At 29.7% G+C, this 24,227-nt stretch overlaps 1 protein-coding gene across 1 annotated transcript in view; it reads left to right on the top strand.

The window, feature by feature from the left end:
• Positions 1-24,227, top strand: part of LOC129957655 (neither inactivation nor afterpotential protein C-like) — a 170,150-nt gene that overhangs the window by 35,024 nt on the left and 110,899 nt on the right. Inside the window, exon 3 of the mRNA XM_056070097.1 lies at positions 17,061-17,165. Within this exon, the coding sequence (XP_055926072.1) occupies positions 17,061-17,165 (105 nt within the window). The remainder of the gene's footprint in view (positions 1-17,060; positions 17,166-24,227) is intronic.

Here is a 24,227-nt window from a genome sequence, read left to right as displayed (position 1 = left end):
TTCTAATATTTTTATTTTCAGAAACTAATTTGCAACCAACAACTGCGATTAAATCCATAAAACCCTTACTCCTTTTTCCCTTCACTTTAACATCTAATCATTGTAAGAAAATAATCCTTTTTAAAAAAGAATATATATATTATTTTTAAATTTGAAGGTCGTAAAATAATTCTTCAACAAAATGAAGAAAAAGAATTAAAATAAAGCTACAAGTAATGCAATAACAAAATTAATTCAAAACCAAAATAAGATTAGTGATCTGTACTGAAGTTTATAAAAGGTTTTCAGGATCAGTTTTACATAATCAGCTTCAATAAATAAAATGTTTCATATTATTTATTTAATCCCTTTAAGAACCTCCTTAAGCTTCGTATATTTTATCTTTACCTCAGACGAAACTAAATGGGTATTTAATATTATTTTATTACTAAATTCTTTCTTCAGGATTACCAATTTTTCAAACACTTAACAAGATTCTCATAAGAGCTTTAATATTATTTTCATGCAGATAAAATTAAGATACTTCGTCATTATTCAAGTAATAATTTCTACCTCCTAAGCCTGAATAACATTTCATTGTATTTTTTGAAGTAATTACTTGTAAAATTTGTAGTCTTTTGTTTTAAACTGTTTGCTAATAAAGACTAATGTTCTAAAATTATTTAAGTGCAAATAAACTTGTAGGGATCTAAAAAGTTGAATTTGAAAAATATAAGGGATTAAAAATGGAATTTTATTAAAACAGCTTTAAAACGCAATATTATTGGTGCAATAAAAAGTATATTTTATTTTGCCTGCTTTTTTGTTGTTGTTTTTTTTCATAGTTAGATTTCATAGGTGTCTGCACCATAGATGTTAAGTATGTATACCAAATTTTATCTAATCTAGTCTCTTCATTTTGAAATCATCGTGTTAATTTATATTCAAAAAGCCAGACAGACGGAATCCACTGAATGGATTTTGTTTAAAATTTGATAGAAATCTACCCATTTGATATAAAAACCGTATGCCAAATTTCATGCATCTAGCTCAAAGCATTGTTGAGTTATCTTTGTCATAGACAAACAAACAGACATTTTTCAAAAAATGTGTTTTTCGAACTTAGGGTGGTCTGAAATGTGGAGATTCGTCAAAATTTTGAATTCGAATTTTTACGAAGATTACAGAATTTTCTCTATACTACGCATACGAGAAAGCAAACATATTTACTAATTTTAACTTGGCATAAAAATTGCTTATGTGCAATAATACATATTTTCATCCGTTTAAAATGAAAAAGTGTTTAAACTTCCTTAATTTAAAATTAACTGTATTGCAGATTAAGATTCCAAATAAATTGTTTCCTAGCTGTGATTTCTTGCTCACCAAAGATTACTTACTGAAAATTTGGTAAGTACACTTTGTACACTCTATATCAACCCCCGGGGGGGGGCACTTCGAAATGAGAATGAGATGCTTCCGACATGTTGGTTGGATCTCGCCACCCTGGAATTTGCACAATTAGGTGGGGGATTTGACTCCTCCCATCGATGACGGGACGTACTTCCTTCGGGGAGGGTTGTACCGTGGTCGGTGATGGCCCTTAGGACTCAACCACAGTTCCTGCCACTGTTGCTGTTGCGGCGGTCCGATCATTCAGTTTTATGGTTTAAATCCGTGTGCCTTCGTGGCGGGTCGGAGAGTGAGATGGTTGACTTGGCTTGTACACTCTATACCATGCTCTCAAAAGGTAACAAATGTAAGTTCTCTTTTAATAAAAATAATGGAAATAAATATTTAATTTCAAACTGAATTTCGCAGATTTGGAAATTTTATCTCAACAATGTTCTAAAAATTTTTAGAATACGCTACTTCCCATTGATTCAAGATCATTGATCTGATTTCATTTCAAAGATCAGATAGTAACCTTCAAATTAAATTTTTATATGGCATCCAAAAACGTCTTTTTTCCAAACTTATGAAATTTCTGAAAAATCGAAACAAGAGTTTCGAGTAAAATCAAAAGAATGATAATATTTGATAGGTATTGAAATACACGAGCATAATTCCCGCCATTTGACAAGTAATATCTTTCACTTCAAAAAGGAGCAATATTTAATCCAAAATGACATATTTATTCTTGAAATCCGGATTTGATTCCGGTGTATTGTGTCATCAAATGACATGCAGATTTGATTTGGATGGAAAGATGCAGAATTAATTCCTTCCTTTCTTTGATATAAGCATAACATTAGAAAATGAGAAATCCCAATTTCAAAAATGAAAAATTAAATTCTAACTGACAGTTCTTCGCGATGTTTTGTGGTTTTAAACTTGAAGTTTCGATCGTTTTACGATTTGATTTATTTATTAAGAAAGGGACGAAAATGGGATGTGTTTAAGGGTATACATCAAGAGAATAAATGTAATCATTGTTTCAGGAATTTAATTGTTTGATTTTTAGATTAATATGTTTAGGCTCCAAAACTATTGTGATGTTAAATTATTTCTAATTATAATTATTTTTTATAATTTGCATAATATATAAAACGCTTAGCATGAGATGTATTTTTGTACTAACAGTAATTATTTTTTTATAATTTGCGTGATATATAAAACATTATGCACGAGATGCATTTTTGTACTAGAATTTTGTTATTTTTCAATGATAATTTCCGAAAAAAAAAACCTAACTCAAAAATAATATTTCATCATTTTAAAATTCAAATTTTTTATAAAAATTTCAAACTTAAATTAATTATTTAGCAGTATAATGTGTTGTATTTTTGCAAAATGAAGTAATTTTTCAGTATATTTTGCTTTATATTTTACAACAACTATTTCATTTTTGTCTTGAAATACAAAATGTTTTCTATGCTACTACAATTATTTCTTCCTTGCGGATTTTTTTTTTTTTTTTTTTTACCTTTTTAAATATAAAGTATAAAATATTGTAATTATCAAAAAATTCGCACTCGAGATTTTTACGAATCTCTACGTTTCAAAACTTCCCAAGTAAAAAAAAAAAAAAAATGTGACGTCTGTCTGTCCTAGACCATTGTAACACAAAAACACTTTGAACTAAATGGCTGAAATTTGTAAATGGAATGACAACCAAATTATCAATCAAATTTTGAGTTAAATCTATTCTCAGAAAGTCTGTCTGCCTGACCGTCAAAATGAAATAGAAATCGATAACTATAAAACGTAAAGAGCTAGATAAATAAACTTTGGTAAACTGATTTAGCATCTAAAATATAGATATTTACCAAATTTTGAAACAAAGGTCTCAAACGGTTGACAGTCTATCGGTTTTTAGTTTCGCAGGCATGTAAACGCAATGACTGCAACCAATGAAATTAGTTTAGTTTAGTTTAGTTATATTAACGTCCCATTTGAAGCAACACTAGGGCTATTTTGGGACGGAAATCGTAATTTTGAACTGCGATCAGATGACGAGGACGACACCTGAGCTGGCACCCCCCTCTCCACACCACACCACACCAGTGGGAGGACGTTTGGTCAAGACGGATTTAACGTGCAACAGACCCTCTTACACGACGGTTCTTCGGTGGAATCGGGTCTCGAACCTGAAACCCTCCGGTTCTGAAGCCGAGACCTTACCACCAGGCCACCGCGACCAACTACTAATGAAATTAGATACGTTACCTTGTGAGTACAGTTGTCGTTTCATATTAAATGTTGGTGTCAATCAAGCGGCAAAAGAGTATAAAAATACATATTCTCGCTATAGATTCATTATAAGTGGTGGATTCATGTCAAAGATCTATATTTCCTAATTAAAGTTCACCAATGCCATGGAAGGGCATGAACAAATATCATGATCTTATACAAGATCTACAATTTTAAGTGGATAAATGGAGATAAGACTTATTTTGGAGAGTATGTGAGAATGTTTTGGGAGATCACTTTTATTGGTCTTCCATTTGCCGAATAATGGATATATATATATATTTTTCATTTAGTATAAATTCATATTTATAACACTTTTATAATATTTTTTTCAATTTATTTTTAAATCTACTGATAGTTTAACTTTCAAATTAAAGCAATATAATTTTAAAACAAACGATTATTTCTAATTAATTCTGAACATTCATAGAATATAATTGAATTTAATTATCGATTTTATGAAAATTGCGTAATGTTAAAAGGATTCAGTTCAGAATCTAACATGTGATGCTATCAGAACTGCTTGAATTATTGATAATCAGCTTGAATTTTCATGTCACTATATTTTGGATTAGAATTTAAGTTCTTTTATTTTCCGATGAACATTTTAGCTCTCATATAACATGAAAACCATAGGAAGAATTCCTCCTTTGTATTTTCCGTATAATTTCAAAAACCTACACTATTTGTGTACACTTTCATAATTTCGAATTTCATTGTGGATAGTTTTTTTTCAATATACGATGTTGTTAAGAAAAATTTTATCTAAATCCTCTAGGTGTATAAAGATACAGTTAACATACGAGAAATACAGTTAACAAAATATAGACAAAACACATAATAAACAGCAGCAAATCGTTGATAAATAACCCTCAAGAGCAATACTCATTTCTGAGAAATCTTGCTTGAATACAGAAATACTGAAGAGAAAGAATGCGCTTAACTTTTCCTTCGCTTAGCTGAACTGAAGCTGACTGACTGGACTCCGTTCTCATAACTCTCATTACAGGATTTCGAATGTTCTAGAACAAAAAGTGGAACTCAAGTTGTGATGGCGATGTTGCCAAAACTTTGAATATTTTAAGTCTTTTTTTTTTTTTTTTTTTTGCAGAGTTTGTTAAATGATCATTAAGTTTGCCGCCAAGGCTAAACATCATTCATTCGACATTTTACAAGAGAATATGAAATACAGATAAAGCACAGACAAAGTGCATAAAGAAAACAACAGCAAATCTTTAATACATAAACCTCAACATCAGAAAGCGCTTTGAGAGATCTTGCTTGAGATCAGTATTGTAAAGAAAGAATGCGATCAACTATTCCTTCTCTTGGCTGGACTGATTGATTCGACTCTGTTTCTTATAACTTTCATTAAAGGGTTTCGAATGTTCTAGTTTAGTTTAATTTAGTTAGATTGACGTCCCATTTTAAAGCAACACTAGGGCTATTTTGGGACGGACCTCTTGATTTTGAAAACCGTGGTCAGATAACGAGGGCGACACCTGAGTTGGCAGCCCTCTCTCCACGCCACACCACTCCAGCGGGAGGACGTTTGTTCCGCATGGTTTTAATGTGCAACAGACCCCCTTACACGACGGTTCTTCGGAAGAATCGGGTCTCGAACCCAAAGCCCTCCGGTTCCAAAGTCGAGACTTTATCACCAGGTCACCGCAGCCCTTCGAATATTCTAGAACAGACAGTGGAACTCAAGTCTAGATGGAGATGTCGCCAAAACATTCGAATATTTCGAGTCCTTAATTGTTTTGCCAAGGTTTCTAAATGATCGTCAAGTTTGCCGCCAATGCTAAAGATAATTGATTCGGCATTCTACAAGAAAAAATAAAATACAGATAAAGCATAGAAAAAGTGCATAAAAAACAACAGCAAATCATTAATATATAAACCTCAACATCAAAAAGCTCTCTAAGAGATCTTGCGGGAGATTAATACTGAAAAGAAACAAAGCTCAACTATGAATTCTCTAGACTGAACAGACTGACTTGACTCTGTTTATTATAACTCATTATAGAGCATCGACTATTCTAGAACAGACAACAGAACTCAAGACATGATGGCTACATCGAAAAATTCTCGAATGTTCTAGGTCCTTATTTTTGCCAAATGGTCATCAAGTGTGTCACCAGGCCTGGAGGACATTGATTCGACATACGTTAGAGCTGGCTATTAGAAAACTATCTTCCCCACCAAGAAACTAACTGCGCAGGGAAACGCCATTCCGAATTCTAAATAGTATATATTTACAATTATAAAGTTTATAACTACATACCACATTTCATTTATCCAGTTTGCTACGCTTTTAATTTCTCGCTTTGGTATATGATTGAAAAGATAAATCGGCAGGCTTTCAAAACTTAACACACACATACACACATATTTTTATTATTAGTCGAGATAAAGCTGCGAAATACACAGATATTAAACAATATCCTTCTCTCCAACTTTCAACAATGTAAGAAAACCACGTGATAAAATATTTGTCATAACAATGAAAACACTCTTAAATTACTGTTCAACAATAAAATATTTTGTCGAAAATTAGACAAAAAATATTTTTAGATAGTAACAATCATTCACGAAAAATTAGCATGGGAGTTAAACACGCATTTTTAAACAGGATCTTTTTTTAAATTAAATAAATGTAATCTTTATGTTGTAATATTTTCAAAAACTATAATGAAAAAGACAAAATTTAAATTAATTAAAATTTTTAGTAAAATTTTAAAAACGCTTTAATGTGCACATTTTAACCTTCAGAATATATTTATGCCAAATTTTGTAGCTCTAAGACAAAGGATCTCTCTTTAAGACCGCTAACACTCATTTATATTTTATTATTCGCCAAGATATATCTAAGAAACAATATTAACGATAGAAAACTTCCATATTTTAAATGTTGGTTATTTTTTAATAAAAAGAGACAACGCTATACAATTCTATAAATATTATTATTGCTTCTGTGGTCCATAAAAAGTTGAGATCTAATAAGAAAGTTTTAACGTCTTAACCCTCCTTTAAAGATATTAGGAACAAAGACAAAATAAAATTCCTAACATATTACTTTCCATTCACTCAAAGATTCCGTAAGGAAGATAGATATTTTTAAATGAAATTCTTTAAATGCCACCAAAAACTATACTTTCATCCGGCTTAAAAGATTTGTATAAAAACTAAAATTGGAAATTCGAGAAAAGAAGAATGAATCTGAAGAATGGAGGATTTTTTTAAAGGGAATGAAATACGCAAACATTATTTTCTAATTTTGACAAGCAATATCTTTCACCTCAAAATGAGATTTTATATTGAGCAATTCTGATTGATAAATGACAGATTTATCTTAGAAATATGAATATGGTGTGGTTGTAGCGGATCACCAAATGCTATCTAGCTTTGATTTGAATGACGACATGAAGATTTTATTCCCGCCTTTTCTTATCTATTGGTACAGAAAATTTAAAATGAAATTCTTTCTTTTTTAAAAAAATTAATGCCTTACAAAACTGTTTCTCTTTTGCAAAGTGTTATAATTTTATTCAAATATTTTGTGTAAATTTTGTTTGGCTAATAGAACAAAAAATTAAAATTAGCAAATTAGTTGATGAAAATTATTTGAATGTTTAAGTAAAATTTAAAGGAGATCTGAACTTATTATCCGAAACATAATAGTATAACGTTGCTTTAGGTTTCGTATTTGTATTATTTTTAAAATTACTCTTAATTCTAAAGCAGCGATAATGCGCACACTGAAATATAATTATTTGGTATATCAAAACAAAGGGTATGAGTAAAATTTCAATACTAAAATAATAAAATGTAACTTAAGAATATTTTAAATATTTATTAAAATTTTTAAAAATTAGCTTAAAAGTTAATTTTTATCACTGAAAAACTCTTTTTCAAAAAAAAAAAAAACTTTAGACTGGTGTAAAAATGAATTTTGAGCATTAATATGTTCATAAGTAAATAGTGATAGTTAAATAGTAATTTAAAATCTAATAATTAAAAATAAATAGTGATTAAAATTCTAAGATTTTAAATATTTCTTTCGTCATAAGAATAGGAACATACGATTTTTAGTAACTTAAGCACAGCTCTTTATCCTGTGTAGTGTTTCAATCATTTTCATTGATATGCCATAATGCAAATTATAAATCCTATCTTACCTTATACACTTATAAGTTAAATTTACTTGTTGGAAATCGAAGTATACGTAATTGTTTACATTTAATAACAGAACCCAATCTCCACTAAAACATCTCTCCCTTCGTTATGAATTATTGAGCAAAAAATTTGCAACAAATAACACCTTTAACTCTATCAATATTGAAAGGCCCCAAATGCTCGTTCAACGAAACTACGGCGGACGTCCAAGGTGCCTACATATCACTGCTGAATTTGTCCCCCCCCCCTTTGGTTATGGGTGATTGATTGAATACCTGACGTGCGTGCTTTGTTCATTATAGACATTCGCTTTTAGGAGTTTTGAGGGATAGAGAAGTCTTCTGGGATTCTCAAAAGATGTCTGAATTTACATTCTTTTAATAACCCTCAGCTAAGTGGTGGACCTCTTTTATATATCAAACCCTTAAAAAACAAGGGTTTTCATTGTGGTTTGTAAGAAGGTGTGAAAATAATCTTATATTTGGAAACGAAATTCAAAAATTCCAGTATTCCGAAATTGCTGAACTCGATTGATCTTAGAAATAAGAAAATTAAAATAATTTTCACTGGTAAGAAATAAGTCAACAGCTAAATAGAATAAAGTAATTATTATAACAAGAGAACACAATTAAAGGGAGTTATCAGATCATGACAATCACAGATTTGAGCTTTTTAGATGAGAAATATAAATATCTGCTTCAACAAACTGATCACAAATATCTTCTTGATTTCGAAATGCAAAGAACTAACTCTTCGTGGGGCTTTCAGTGGAAACTATTCTCATAAGAAGAAACCTAAGCATAATGAAGTTCGGTGCACTTATATAGTGGATATAAGAACATCTCTTCAGTTCACTTCCCATAGAAGAATATACCTTCTTACAATCACCATTTATTTAGCAGCTGAAAAAATTATTTGGAGAAAATCAGTTAATTCTCAAATTACAACAGGATCGAAATTGCTCTTCAAAAGAATTATTATCTGTTTTAAAATTTTTAAGAATATCTATCGAATCAACATTTCACATTTTTAAGAATTTCGCTATTTTTATTTAGAATGCGAAATTGGGGGCATGTATAACTTGATTTATTTCACACACAAGCTTGATACAAATCTGCATCTTTAGCCTAAGGAACACATACCAAACTTCATTCACCTAGCTCATTTGCATTTTGATTTATTTGGTTCACAAACAAACTGGCAGACATGATTACAAGCAGAAGGAGTGTATCCCCACAACATTCTCATATACTCTGATACATCCTTTTCTACTATCCTCTACATCCCATGAATACACAGTGGGACTGGTACAATTTAGGAAACCACAATCTGGCTACACAGACCCGCCGGAAGGCACACAGAAAAACGTGAATGACCGGACCACAGCAACAGCAACACTGGTGGGAACAAAGGTTAAGTCCTAAGGGCCATCACCGGCCACAATACAACCCTTCCCTAAGGAAGTACGTCCCGCTATCGATGGGAGGAGCCAGTCCCCCACCTTTTCGTGTACCCACATGGATGGCATGAACCACCCACCGTACCGGAAGCTTCCCATCTTCAATTACAACGTGCACCCCGCGGGACGATGTTTACCACATGTTATACTTGAAGTTCAATCCCTGTTTAATGTATAGAAATTTAGTGTTTAAGGTTCCAAATAGTTTGGTTAAAAGGCGACTAAAGGAGATACTTTACTCCGTTATTAAAAGAAAATTTAATTGCTAAATTTATGTTTCAAATTGCGATGAATATTATAAGCAATGAGTGGGGACAATTTAATTGTCATCACTATTACGATAAGATAGGATAAGAGAGTGTACTATTTAACAGTCAACTGCCTAATGTTCCATGTCTTTTTTCTTCGGTAAGATGTGAAATAAATTTAAAATTCAGATCAGCACCACGTTTTTGGTTCTTTTTTTCCAGAAAATTTCGTAAAGAATTTAAAATTTCACTCAATGACATCTTGACATCTTTTTCTTTCAAAAAGATGCATAATGTGCATGAAATTTAGACTGTACCAGAAGTCAATTTTTCAAGAACAACCATCATACCAGCAGCTTCTCATTCTCAATTACTAGGTACCCCCCGTGGGACATAACTTTAGGAAAAGAAGGCGGCACAACATCGAAGAGCAGAGCATTTTACAAATGCTCCTCACCACCTTTCGCGTTTATAGGCGATATATGGCATATTTTGTGTTTCGAAAAAAAAAAAATGAAGAATATTGTTTACGTATTTTTTACGCCTTTCATTCGACCAAGTAAAAAAAAAAATTTAATAAACTTAAAATTTGTATCTCAAAAATGGCATCTCAAATTTTATTTATCATGGTCGTTGCGTTTTTGATTACCACATTTATATACATGAAAATATATTTTAATATACATTTAAAATTCTTATCATAAATTTGAATTTGAAATTACATCCATCAACCCCCCCCCCCCTGCATTTTTGAGTCATCGTTTTCACATACAAATGGACGAATAGACTTCTATACGACAGATTTCATCAAAATTTTGAAGAAAATCCCAAATTTTGTGAGGAAACTATGTACCAAATTTTGTCATGCTCTCCCAATCTTTTTTTTCTCATATTCCCAGATAAATAGGTATAATTTTAAAAAATATGTTTTTTGAAAACAAGGAATTCTATAACATGCAGATTCAGAAAAATCTTCAGGATAAATTTCTTAACTATTACAACTTTTTTTTTTGTATACATAATGCAAGTGGAAGTAAAAAAAGTATGGATATATTTCAGGTTTATATGATGTAAGAAAAACGCTTGATTAAATATTAGCACAAACATTAAAAAAAGTTTAAATTTTACTGTAAATAAGAAATGCATTGTTGCCAACACACAAAAAATTAGAAGAATAAATTGCAAAATGGATATATGCAAATGATTCGTAGAATTCTGAAATTTATTAAAAAAACTTAACATATATGTCCAATGGAAGATCATAAAATTTTCCATGCTCTACAAAAAGCGTGATGTAACTGTAAGCGTGAAAATTTAAAACTCTTATCAGTAGCTTCATCAAAAAACAATTAATGTTTCTATAGATAATTTTTTTTTTGAAATATAAATTAGTGTCTAAGCTTTACAACTTTTATTTTGATTCAAAATAGGTACAAAAACGTTTTATTTTCCTGAAACTTTAAAAACGCTATAAACAAATTAGTCTTTAAACTTCCACGAAAGTTTGTGAAATTTGTGTATTCAAAAGGTGTACTTTTTCACAGATTTGGATTTTCCGGGAAAGTTTATTCTTTTGTCCCCAAAAGTTAAAAGATGAATTATAAATTACATATTCGTCTAGACAGCAAGTTAAACAAATACTTCTCTGAATATATATATATTTATTTATACTATTATGAATAAATTTGAGCAAAATATTTATAGAACCGTTATATTTGAAACTTCCGAAAAATGCATTTCTTTATTTTTGTTTTGTTTTCATTGGTCTTCCACATTTTGTGAAGAAAATTTATAAAAATCTTATGAAAGTTTATTTTTATTATAATACTTTTGCTTATTTTTCGTCTGGACAAATTCATTCAATAACAACACAACTAATGCTTCATTATCCAGATTAATAATTATTTTCCAGAAAATTATTAATAAGACTTCCAAACTGAACGTGGTTAGATGAATAGTTCATAGCGAAGATTTTAGCGCAGATTAGTTACATTAACGTCCCGTATTAAAGCAACACTAGAGCTATTTTGGGGTGGACTTCGTAATTTTCAACCATGGTCAGATGAGATGGACGACAACTCTCCAAACGGTTGTTTTTGTTGTTTCTAATTGCACTTGTTATAGAGAAGCCCACTGACTTCAGAAGTCAGTGATTTTAAGCCAAGGGTGCGTCTCTTGTTTTTGCAGTTGCGCCATCTAGAGCCAAGAGTAAGACTTAGCTACATACACATCATATCCCTTTTTACGGGGGCGGACTTCATTCACTCATCCACAGATCGTAATTTAGACCTGAATCAGAGAACAATCACCCCTGATCCAGTATCTCCAGTGGTATTACTCTCGACATGGAGGACTTTGTAACCACGACAGATTTATACATGCGCCATCCACCACACACACACGGAGGGTCTTTGATTGTGGAGTTCAAACTCGAAACCCAAGGGTCGCGAATCCAACACCCTACCAACCAGGCTATCCCGGCCCTACTTTCCAAACTTCCACACCACACCAGAGGAAGAACGTTTGACCCCGACGGATTTAACGAGAGCAAGACCTGCTTACACTACGATTCCTTGGTGGAATCAGGTCTCGAACCTGAAACTCTCTTTTTCCGAAGCCAAACCTTTACCACCAGGCCACTCGGACTCACAGAAGCGATGAAATTCGTATTATTTTTTTTCTGCTTAAAAATATTTTTATTGAGACATCAATTCCTTAAAAATATGTTACTGTGGAAAGCATGAAGCACAAGTTACATAAAACACGAAATGTTGCAAAAATTTTGGCAATTACTAATTCTGAAGAATTAATTAGTAACCAACACCGGCTCTTTATAAGCAGCATTACGAATATGAAATATTGCTCCCCAGCGCAGTAAATCTTCTAGTAAAGAGGACGGTTTTACAGAAACAGTGTATCAAAAGTTGTTCTAACATGGCGCGGACTGAATGGCTCAGTGGTAGAATGCTATGAACTGAACGCGACAGTTCGCATTTTATATCTGACTGTAGGCAAGTTGTTGTGTTAATTGTTTTGTTAATGATTTACTTTCTTTTACTTTTCGTTTATTCTAGAACGTTCTTATAATTTCTGTATCTTCCTAAATCTGCAATATTCGAGTCTTTTCGTATTGTGAATAAAAACAGATGTAAGGTTTAGTTCCTTGAATAAAGTCTGGACTTCAGATTAGCCAACGTTATCTTTGACTTTAATCAACACAAGGTTTATCCCAGATAACTTTATCGACACGACAACAGAAAGGATTTCTCATTGAATGCTCAGTCACTAGCGAAGAATTGGCAACAAAATCGACCAATCAAGCAACTATAGGGATCTTATAGATAGCTGCATTAGAGCTTGAATTTCAGTTATCTTTCTGGTACCTTCTTGCTCCTTGTTGGACATTTGGAAAAAAAATCCATACAGAAATTTATTTCGGATCCGAATTTTTATGGTGTCTTTGTGTTTTTCCAATTCGCGTCATGATCTCAAGTAAACAAACCGATTCGAACCCGACCTTTTTGAAAGTTTCGTGATTTGTGGTTGGCAGCAACTGCAATGTAAATTTGGCTACTATTTAAACTCACTTCGCGTAAGTATTTTTTTAGACGGTATATGAGAAGTGGTTTAAGATCTTTGGTCGAGGCAGAAGAGAAGTTAGATGTGTGTTAACTGGTTTGTTTCTTCACCATTTTAAGATAGTTTCTTTCAGTTCTTTTAAATGTCAGGCAAAAAGGATGAATCGTTCGAATATGTTGACAAAGGTCGAGTAATGTTAATTTGAACTTTGGTTTTAACATTTAACGTATTATTTTGATTGTTCCAGTAATGAGCACATTGACGTTATACTTTATAATCAATAAAAGTTATTTTAAGGAAACTGCTTTCAACTTTATGCCTCCTCGACATAAAATTTCATTAACATCTTTGCTAAATTTTGGGATAGTTTGCTTGGAGGAATGGCAGTTCTGTCATGGAAACTGTTTAAAAAAATCCTGCGAGACCAAGCTGCAATCAATTTGAATTGAGTAGCATATTGGCCGTTAACTCAAACTTGTAATCAGTTGAGAGTGGCAGACGATTCGAAAAGTGGAAGTGGTTGTGCGAAGTCTCTTTTGCGAGTATTCCCTGAGCTCTTTATACTCTTATGGTTGTTTATTACAGAACTGCTGCCTGTGTGCTGTTATTTATTGCAAGTGTGTTGCATACTTTGGCTGTATTTTGAGTTCAAGTTTTTCGGGCCAAATAAAACACCATTATTTATTTGTCAATGATACTGTTGAACTTTTCAGCGTATACTTACTACACTGATATTTTGGTTTCCGATTTAAAATTTCCCAATTATATATCTAGATTAAAGACGTAGTTTTATTCTTTATAAAATAAGTAACATTGTTAATTCATTTGGAGGGGAAAATATCAATTTCCTTTTAACATCGAATTAATGTTGTCTTTCAAAAATTACTTAAATTTTTTTTTATGGTATACTTGGAACAGAAACTGCTTTGCAGATAAATATATAATGCGATAAATTATTTAATTTAAATGATATTCATTAATGACTGAATATTTAATAATAATTTAAATTATTCAAAAATTATTTTTAAAAAATTTCGTATATAAATTATTTTACATAAACTAGGTATTTAAAATACAGGGTTGGCTCAAAGTCTTTACCTCTTAATAAAAAATAAAAAAAAATATTGTTAAAAAAAGGTCACTGTAAATTAGCATATGAATGTTTTGACATATTGTAAAGATTTTAGTTTAGTAAAGTCTTTAATAAAGGTACTTACGTCAGTAAATTTCAGCGTGATCAATTTATGCAGCTTGAACAATATGAAGCGATATTTCAATTTCACGTCATAACGCCCAACGTTTCAGCAGTTACACTAGACACAGAGACTAGTATAATAGCCTAGACATTGAGTACATAAATATTTCTAAATGATATTGTTAACGCTCCTTCCTTTATGTAACCCAAAATTTGATGTTCAACAATATTGGCTGATTTGAATTCATGGATCTAAAGAACTTATTGAACGCTTTCGTTCGTTGACGCCATTTTGATAACAAACGAATGTAAAATCATTCTTTCTGCATTAATTGCTGTATTTATCGGACGAAAAACTTTTAAGGGTACGACTATTCCATTGTATTCAATATTTCTTTCTAGTAGTCTTTTGTGATCAATATGAGACTTTATATAGAGACTCGACTTGTATAACTACAAGATATTCAATTTTTAATTCTTGTTAGAAGTTAAATATGATGGCGGCACAGTCTTATAAAGTATTGTATGATGTCCATGCAATTGATAAATTTAATATAATTATATAAAAATTAAATTTCTAAATATTAATGCATTCTTGACATTTTGTTTCAAATCTGGTGTATTTCCATGTCTAATTTAAGAGAAACTTTTATACTGCATAGTATAAAACGGAAAATTCATTAAGTTTTCAAAATTACATTTGATGTCATTTAGATAAAAAAATGAGTGACAATTTTAATGTTAATCAAAATATGATTTTATCTAAACTTTTTTTTTCAACTTAAATGTCTATCATAAAAAAATAAAGATATATCAGAGATGCTCAATTTTTATATGAAATCCTTTTTATATTAATATCCTTGATTTTTATATTAATTATCCTTAATAAATATTTTATATGAAAATTGTGCTTCCATTTTGTATTACATGTGCTAAAAACTGAATGAAAAGGCATTTTTTTATGCGAATTACTGGCGGAAAATATAAATAAAAATAAAATGATTATATAACGGCAAACTCATCATGTTTAGATGATATAGAGTCATACTTATTGAGCGAGTATGAAATTACATGTGAAAGTTTTTTAATAGGAATGAACTGAAAACATTTTGAAATTGAATGAATTATCACCTAAATATCATATTTTTCCAATCTTATTAAGAATAAATATATTATTAGCTACATGCTTTTTTACCACTTGATCAGTAGCCTAATCTTTGCGTTTTTTTCTTATTGCATGACTATTTTTCGAAATAATGAGATCGTATTATTTTTGCATTCGAAACATTTTAACACGTTGATAAAAGTGTAAGTCAAATAGGAATTTTACTACTACTGTACAATGTGCCACATTAATTATATTGGCTTCACACTGACATTTTTGTTTCAAACTTCGTCATTCGTCTGTAATTTATATTGGAAAAAAAAGGCTTATAATCAATAGAGATATGGAAACTTCCAAATTACATGATATAATAAAAATTTTAGAAAATAGATTAACAGGATGGATTCGGATATTTATAATAAATTAATAATAAAAGGAAGAGTTTTCAAAAATTTTTAATCAACAACATCCATTGAAATAATATTCTCCAAATTTTTTAAACTGCACTCTTCTTTTTTTTTTTTTTTTTTTTTTTTCGTATTCTTCCTTAATATGGTAATTGATACTAATACTTATTATTAATATTCCATAATACCTGTATTGATAAATTAAAAATTAAAAAAATAAAAAGGAATTAAAGCAAAGTAATTTTTTTGTTTTACTCATACTAATAGAAGAATTGTTTTTATGGAATGATTTTATAGATTTTTCCGTGAATTATTTTTACTTTTATTCGTCACCAAAGACATTCAAATGCTCATTGCTATTGTATAGTAAAGTCTTTTACTTTGTTAAGATTAAAAATGGTGAATACTATTATATAGAAAGTCTTTTACTTAATAATAAATAAAAATAAAAATAATTACTACCGTAAATTATTTTTATTTGTATTTGTCACCAAAGACATCCAAATGGTTATTACTATTGTATAGATAAAGCCCTTTACTTGCCGAAGGTGACTTTTGATACAATTTATTTCCTTTATATTCAATGAAAATTTAAAATATATATATATATATGTATTTAAACATGGCCACCCACGTAAATGCAATGCCATTAGAAATTGTAAGCAACTTATTTAATTAATTACTCAAACCATATCTCTATTAAATCTTCAACTTAAAAACAGCACTTGAAAGACCTTTAGCTTTAGCCCTTGAAAGATCAATTATTTTAATTGAAATCTCGCCAGTTTTCAGTCCATATAAAATAAAAAAATCCGAGAGTCTATATCAGTAAGGTTAAAAATCACTACTTAGCGCAAATTAATTTTAAACTTTGTATTACAAGAATAGAGGATTTCAAGCTACAAAGGTTTCTCCAACAAACTCTAGTTCCTTACACCAGAAAAGGATTAAAGCAATGTACATATTAACAATACATAAAGAAATCTCTTAAATGATTGAGAACTTCCCTTAAAATACTTAATTTATATTTAATTAAATTTGTTGTGTTAAAGATTTAAAAGTTAGCAGAATATTCTATTAAATGAATTGTGATTTTGTGAATTTGAAACTTTTGTTTCCTTGTAATTTAGAAAAGTGATTTGATCATTCGATATTCTTCTAATTTTAAAAGGCGTTTTAATCTTTTAACAGTGTTTGCTTTCTTTTGTTTGTTTAGTTGTGCGAAGGCGTTCCAGTTTCTGATCTGTTGTCATGGTTACGTGAGAATGGAAAATTGCTGAGTGAAGAAGAAATTGCTGCTATTTTAAAGCTCAGCATGATGGTAAGGATATTGTTTTTAATTAAACTCTCATTTTTAAATTTTGTTTCGTTTGAAATTATTTCTATATCTTGTTTTGCATTTATTTTTCGCTTTTAACAATTGATTCGCAGTACTATAAAATTGATAGAGTATAAGATTGTTTTCATGCCCGTATAAATTTGTACTGAATTCATTCATTAAGAACTAATTTGTACTGAACCATTTCATTAAGATTTCAGTCAATGCTGATTATATAAGATATATTTTACAGTAAAGCTGTGAAACTTAAATGCTACCAGAGGACAAAATAAATTTTAAGCCTATTTTGCCTCAAAATCATAAAAACTTTAATCAAATTTTTACAGAAATGTAGGTTTATTTCGAGAATGCAACATAAGATAATGAAGTGGTCGCCTCAAAACTTTCTAGCATACTCTGTAATAAATTTAAGGGGACAATGAACTCTTGTAGGTATTTTTGCGAATTATTCATTTCAGGCAATGAAATTTCTTATGCAAATGTATTAAAATATAAACACGTCAAATATCTTTTGAAATACACTTTAAAACGAGTTTTATTATTTTTTAAAAATTAAAAGGTGCATAATTCTTTAAAATGCCAAAACATTATAGGCGACTCACTTTTTTAATTTTTTCCATTATTTTTTTTCCTCATAACCCAATATAAATTTATTTGGAAGAAAACTGTATGGTATTTGGGATTCCAATCGAATGCTAAATCCTTAGAATTATTTTATAGGCGCACTTGCTGAAATTCCATAAGAATTTTAAATTTTTCTTAACTAACATTAATTTTAACTATCCAAATAAACTCGAAATATAAAATGCATACCTTATTTTCTTTTAATGTTCAATCAAATTTTTTATTATCAATTCTAATTAATTTCTTTAAAGTTTAAGGCATCTAGAACATTTCAAAGATATATAAATCCAATTACAATATTATTTTGAGGAAAGTAATTAAAATTTGCTTTATTTCTCTAGACTTTTGAAATATTCAGTTTATTGAACGATATATCTTGTAACATTATTTTAGTTGAATATAATTATATATTTTGTTGAGGAAACGATGAAAATAAAATTTCATGTTTCTATCCATTTTTTGCATATTTCAATGTCCACTGTTTCCCTACCGTACCAGAGAACGCCGTGCACAGCATTAGCGTACTATTGTTATAAAACATTAAATTTGGCATGAATCTTGCATTTTTACAAAATCTAATGTGTCATCCTTGAGGAGTTTTTTTTGATTATTAATTTCTGGCATGCTGTTACTAGTATATTCTAAAATCAAATGTTTACTATATGCACATTTTTTTCGACCGATTGGAACAAAAATTAACACAAAGCAGCACTTGCAGTCACAAAATCCGATACCAGATCTGATATATTTAAACCACTGCGTTTGTCAGTTGATGATGATGATGTCGTGTCCGCGTTACGACGGAAAGGGGGTGCCGTAGCTTCTGAGGGTAAAGACCCCTGAGCACCAGAGGACAGAAGTCTGACTTCTAACTCATATGAAGATGAAACTCACACATTTGCTTGCACAACCCCTTTTTACAGGGGGGGGGGCACATTCACACATCTCACAGATAGCTGGCGAACAACCACGCCCGAACCGGGATTCGAACCGGGGACGCAAAGATCACGGGGAAGATGCACTATCCCTATGTCAGTTATCACATTTATATGATAACTGATTGACTGTTCTGGAAGTACAGCCAATCCCTTGTTGGATTTGGCTCAAAATCTAAAAGGTGTCTAGACTATGGATGTTAATTTTGGGAATCTAATTTCATCTATTTAGCTGTCTTCGTTTTGTAGTTGTTAGGTTGAATTATATTCGAACAGCCGGTCCAACGAACAGATTTTTAATCCAAAATTTGAAAGGAATCAGCAAGTTTGGTGCAAAGACCGTTTACCAAATTTCAGCCGTCTAGCTCTAATCGCTTTTTAGTTATCTTCGTCATAGACACATAGACGGGCATTTTCTAAATATGTGTTTTTCAAACTCGGGTATATCTAAAACGTGAAGGTTTGTAAAAGCATCTAATTCGATTTTTTTGACGATTACCCCTCTCATCTATATGGCTATTTTCCTCTTTGAAAAAATATTTACCGCCCCTTCAAAACTGAGTCACCATTTTCGTGTAGTCATCACTTTCAAAACTGGCCCAGGGTTAATATAACTTTTAAAAGAACAAACCCAACCCAACCCAAGGCAAATGTAGAGGTATAAGACAAATGTGAATGTTATCTTTCTAACTAACTAAAGGGAAAGATTTGTCTCTAATTTAACTCACACGATACTATAAAATTCATAATTTTTATTCATTGGCTCCAAATTCTATATATTCTATCTATATTACCTTTGTATATAATGCGTCTTGACATACCACGAGATCCTTATGATAAATACTGCGTATATCATAAAATTCATTTAATTTTCTTTTTCAAGCCCTTAATTTCACGATTTTCCTTTCGATAAAGTTATATTTGGCTCTATGGATTAAGAAATCCTAAAACAATCCCCACTATTAGGGCTGAAAATTAATTTTTGATATTAAACGATATTTTTGGTTTGGTGATTGCTGCGACTGATAATTAATAACCATAAGATATCAGGATTAGTTCCCCTTCCTAACTCCAGATGGCAGAGCATTCCCATTGTCTTGAAAGTAACGCAGAAAAGAATTCTTGTTTGGCAGTCAAGAAAAATAGACGTTCACGTAGAGTGTGAGCGATGAGTAGCTCGCGAGGAAAAGCAGAGTAAATTTATTTTAACGATCACGCGGAATCCCATCGAGTTTCTTGTGAAATTAGTAGTTTATGAAGAAAGTTTTATTGTCTTTAAGAAATATTCGTAACCGTGATATGGAATTGTTTATTGGAAATTGTATAAAAATAAGGAATGGCTCGATGTGAATAAATTGATGAATAATTAAGAAAACTGTTTCCTGATTTTTCTTGGGTATAATCTTGTATTTTTTGCAAAACTGTTTCCTGATTTCCAGGAGAAGATGGTATATGCTCACGAACAATGCAGAAATACTTCGTTAGAGAAATGTTTCCTGTATTCAATATATATATTTAGAAAAATGAAAACTTTAAAAAATTTTTGCTTTTACTAATTCATCTAAGGTGTGTCTAGAAATTCATAGTTAACATATAGGAATAGATTTCTATATTTCTATTTTTAAAATACATGCTTTATAACCAAAACTATACGTACTGAAAGACAGTTATAATCCAAAAATACCTTATTTTGTGTAAATAGGATAGGATTGAACTCTTCAAAGAGATTTTCAAAAAATGTATTTGTATATTTTCTGAAAATCTTATTGCACAAAAAGAACTTTTGGATCATTTTAATATTCAAAATTTTGCTTTTTGATTGGTCCAATTTAATTGCTGTGCAATATTTTTTTTTTTATTTGGTGTTCTTTAAAAGTATTTAACGAACAATTTTCGATAACATATTTCTTATTGCACTGGCATTCAAACTAGTTTCAATATTTCAAACTAGTTTCAATGATTTGAAGATTTTTAATAATAATTTTTTAATAATTAATTAACGAATATAAAGTAGAAAATAATTTAAATAAAAAATGTCTGTTTTTCCATATATCACCAAAAATATATTTTTGAAAACCGTTTTTATTAAATTTTTGTTTTCTTCATAAATTCCTTAGAATTTGCTAAAGATATCCAATAATCTTAGATATCCCAAATCTATCGCATGCTTGACATGTCATTAATGAGAAGGTGTATCGCATCTGGGCGATCATTTTTGCACTTTTGCATTAACTCGAGAGCGCTAGTCACAAAAAAAATTTGGCACCAAATGGCGCTTTTCTGTTACCATGCCAACACATTTTTTTTTCGCCTGCAGATATATGAAAAAAAGATTGTTTAATTCTAACCATCAGATAATTTGTTTATCTGTTTCTGTGTTCTTATCTTTTGGAATAAAACCAACATACGTACATGATTAGTCCAAAGGAAAGAAAGTTATTAACAATCTTTCATAATAATTAAATGATTAAAAATAATGAAAAGAATTATCATTTTTTTCATATGAAATTTAATTAAAAATAGTTCTTAAAATTTTATTTCTATTAATGGATAAAATACCATATTTTTTATTTCAATCTATTATTTTACAGTTTCACTAGAAAATAGCGCCACGGTTGTGGAATCAAAATTTAATTAAACTAATATTTAATTGATTCAAGTTTTAAAAAAATTAAAATAGTGTATTTTCTTATACCTACAGATTTAAATTTACAAAACACAACAAAATTTTAAATCTCTAACACGAGAATCGAACAGAAAATTGTTTACAAAACTCCAGCAGATTCGGCAGAATTCCATAAAAGAACAAAATCAGTTTAAATAAATGGAATTAAAAATGTAAGAAAATGTTTTAAACACGTTTCAAGTTCATTTTACGAAAAAAAAAATTAAATGCGTAATTTTTTTCAAACCTGACTCTTTCATCCAATCTCTTCGATTAATTATTTAAATTGGAAAACTTCTGATTAGAAAAAGAACTTTTTTTACACCAGATTGTAAAAGATACGACTACAATTATTAATTAAAGAATCTTATTCATATCAGTAATTAATATTTAATGGTTTTCTCAAAGTTTCTCCTGAAGTCTTTTGGATAAGAATTTAATTATGAATTATCTTTAATCCTTTTGGTTCAATTATTTTCTTTTAAAGTTTGGTATCAGAGCTCTTAACCAACAAGATTAGATGCATTAAAAATTCAAAGAACATTTTTTATGATATAGATAAATTTTAGTTCTTTTAATAAACATGAATAAGTAACACATTATTAACTTTATTAATTATATGATTGTAATGAAGGACTAGCAAAGAAAGTTGCATTAAATATGCGAAAGAAATATGTGCTATGGTGAAACAAGCTTGTTTTGAATAATTCAGCAGATATTTTTTGAAAAGTAACTGCAGTCTTTCAAATATTAATCCGAAAATAACTTTCAAAAGAATAGTTAACGTACTAGTTTTAAAATCCATGCATTTTTCATAGCAAATATTGTTTGGACATTAAAAATGTTTTAAATTCCTGTCATCTATATTTTGTCATTGACTTTAGCATTGGACTATGAATGGTATGAGCTGAATTTATTTAAAATTCCGTTTAGCTGTAAATATTTTGATAATTTAAATTCAAGCTTAGGAATTATGAAAGAGATTTTTCGTATATCATAGAAAACAATAAATATACCTAAAAAAGGTTTTTAGCAAAATAACCAAACGATTTTATATTTCTTTTGTGATTTTTATTAAAAACAATTGATTAAGAAATTATAATTATGATTTCATTACAGTTTCAAGTGAAAATCGAAATTTTAAAGACTTTTGATAAAAGAATTTTATATTTTTGAGCAACTATTCTTAGCAAAATACATTCAAAATGTAAGAAGAATGTAATGTTTCGTATATAAAATAGTATTATATTACCAACAAACAGGAAGTTGGATGTTTTTCCAATTATGCCAATGCATTCGAATACATCAACTACAATTTTGTTTTTATTAATATATTTGAAATGTATGCGTTGACAATTGATGCAAAAATACGATGAAATCGCAAACGCTATATAGCTGTAATTCATTAGGATTAGGGTTTAAATGGTAATTTAAACTATTATATCAAAAAATTAATTTTACTTCTATTTCTAAATCCTGTTCAACTGCAGTAACTCAGCAATTTAATAAAAATGTTATAGAAAAATCATAGTAAAAACTTCTGAATTCGAAAAAATATAGTATATTCTCACTCTCATGTCATTTTATTTTAATTCTGAATAAAATATAAAGTATATATTTTATTTAAATATGGAATCGTTTGATAACAGCGAATATTAATTTCAATAAAATCTTCAATCTTCAAGATATTTTGTGGTTCATGAATTCAATAATTTTTATGCAAGTAATTAATTTTATTATAACAAAATTTGAAAAATATTAACATTATTTTAATATCCGTATACTTGCCCTGTTTATAATGTGTAAATGAGCCTTCTAATGACTTATAATGCCATTACAAGCGTATTTGATCGAGTAATATATGTTTTCATTGCACTTTGTCTTTCGCGGTAATGTAATTTCATCTTCTTATTATTCACTATTCCCCGGTTTTACGACCTGCTGGAACTGATAAAATATTGATTATGTTGACTTTAATTATTATTATTATTATTATTTGCATAACTAAATCTTTGTAACTACTACCCAGATATATTTTTAAGCTTCAGACTGAGTTGTGTATTGAAGCCATTCACTTTTTTACCTCGCATATCATATTTCCGTAAAATGTGTGAGAGATTATTTAACGTTTTGAAAGTTTTATCGAACAATTCTTCAGACCAGGACTACACTTCTCTCCTTAGATTTATCAGGCTGTGATTTGGTCGTGTATTCGTTGTGGCTCTTTTTTATACGGTTTTGTGAGCAAATCTGACTTACGACAACTTGATAATTCTACTCTAAAAATTAGCTCTAGAGATTTCAGGACAGAGTTCCATCGAATGTTTCTGTGGGGAATGTTACCAAATGCAACTATTTTTGAGACATTAGAAATTGTTCCTTAATTCAAATTTTAAAATTTCCCCGATCTTTTATCATGTTATAAGACATTTACAGGCTATAAGTTCTTCGTAGATAATTAGCAAAAATGTAATGAAGCAAAAATAATTTGTACATCATCTCTGGTAAACATAAAAAATATTTTCAATTTTAATCAAATTTTTAAAAATATTTTAAGCGTATTTGATAGTATTATATTTCAATGCTGAAGTAAAATTCAAATGGTTTTCATTTTCCTATTAATATTTCAACTATTTTTTTTTGTTTGTTTGTTTCTTTGTTGATTACAAATATTTGAAAATTCGGATAAATTTCGGTTTCTTAATTTTTCTTTTAAAATGTCAGGCACGGTTTTTATAAACTTTTCGAATTTTGCTATTCTCACAAATACGTTTAAACTTCGGAAATAAGTATTGGTGGAAAATCTTTACAGTGCATCCA

Source organism: Argiope bruennichi, chromosome 11, assembly GCF_947563725.1.
Source record: "Argiope bruennichi chromosome 11, qqArgBrue1.1, whole genome shotgun sequence".
NCBI classification, from domain to species: Eukaryota; Metazoa; Arthropoda; class Arachnida; order Araneae; family Araneidae; genus Argiope; species Argiope bruennichi.
Note: the sequence above shows the minus strand (reverse complement) of the source record. Positions and strands in the feature narration are given on the sequence as shown.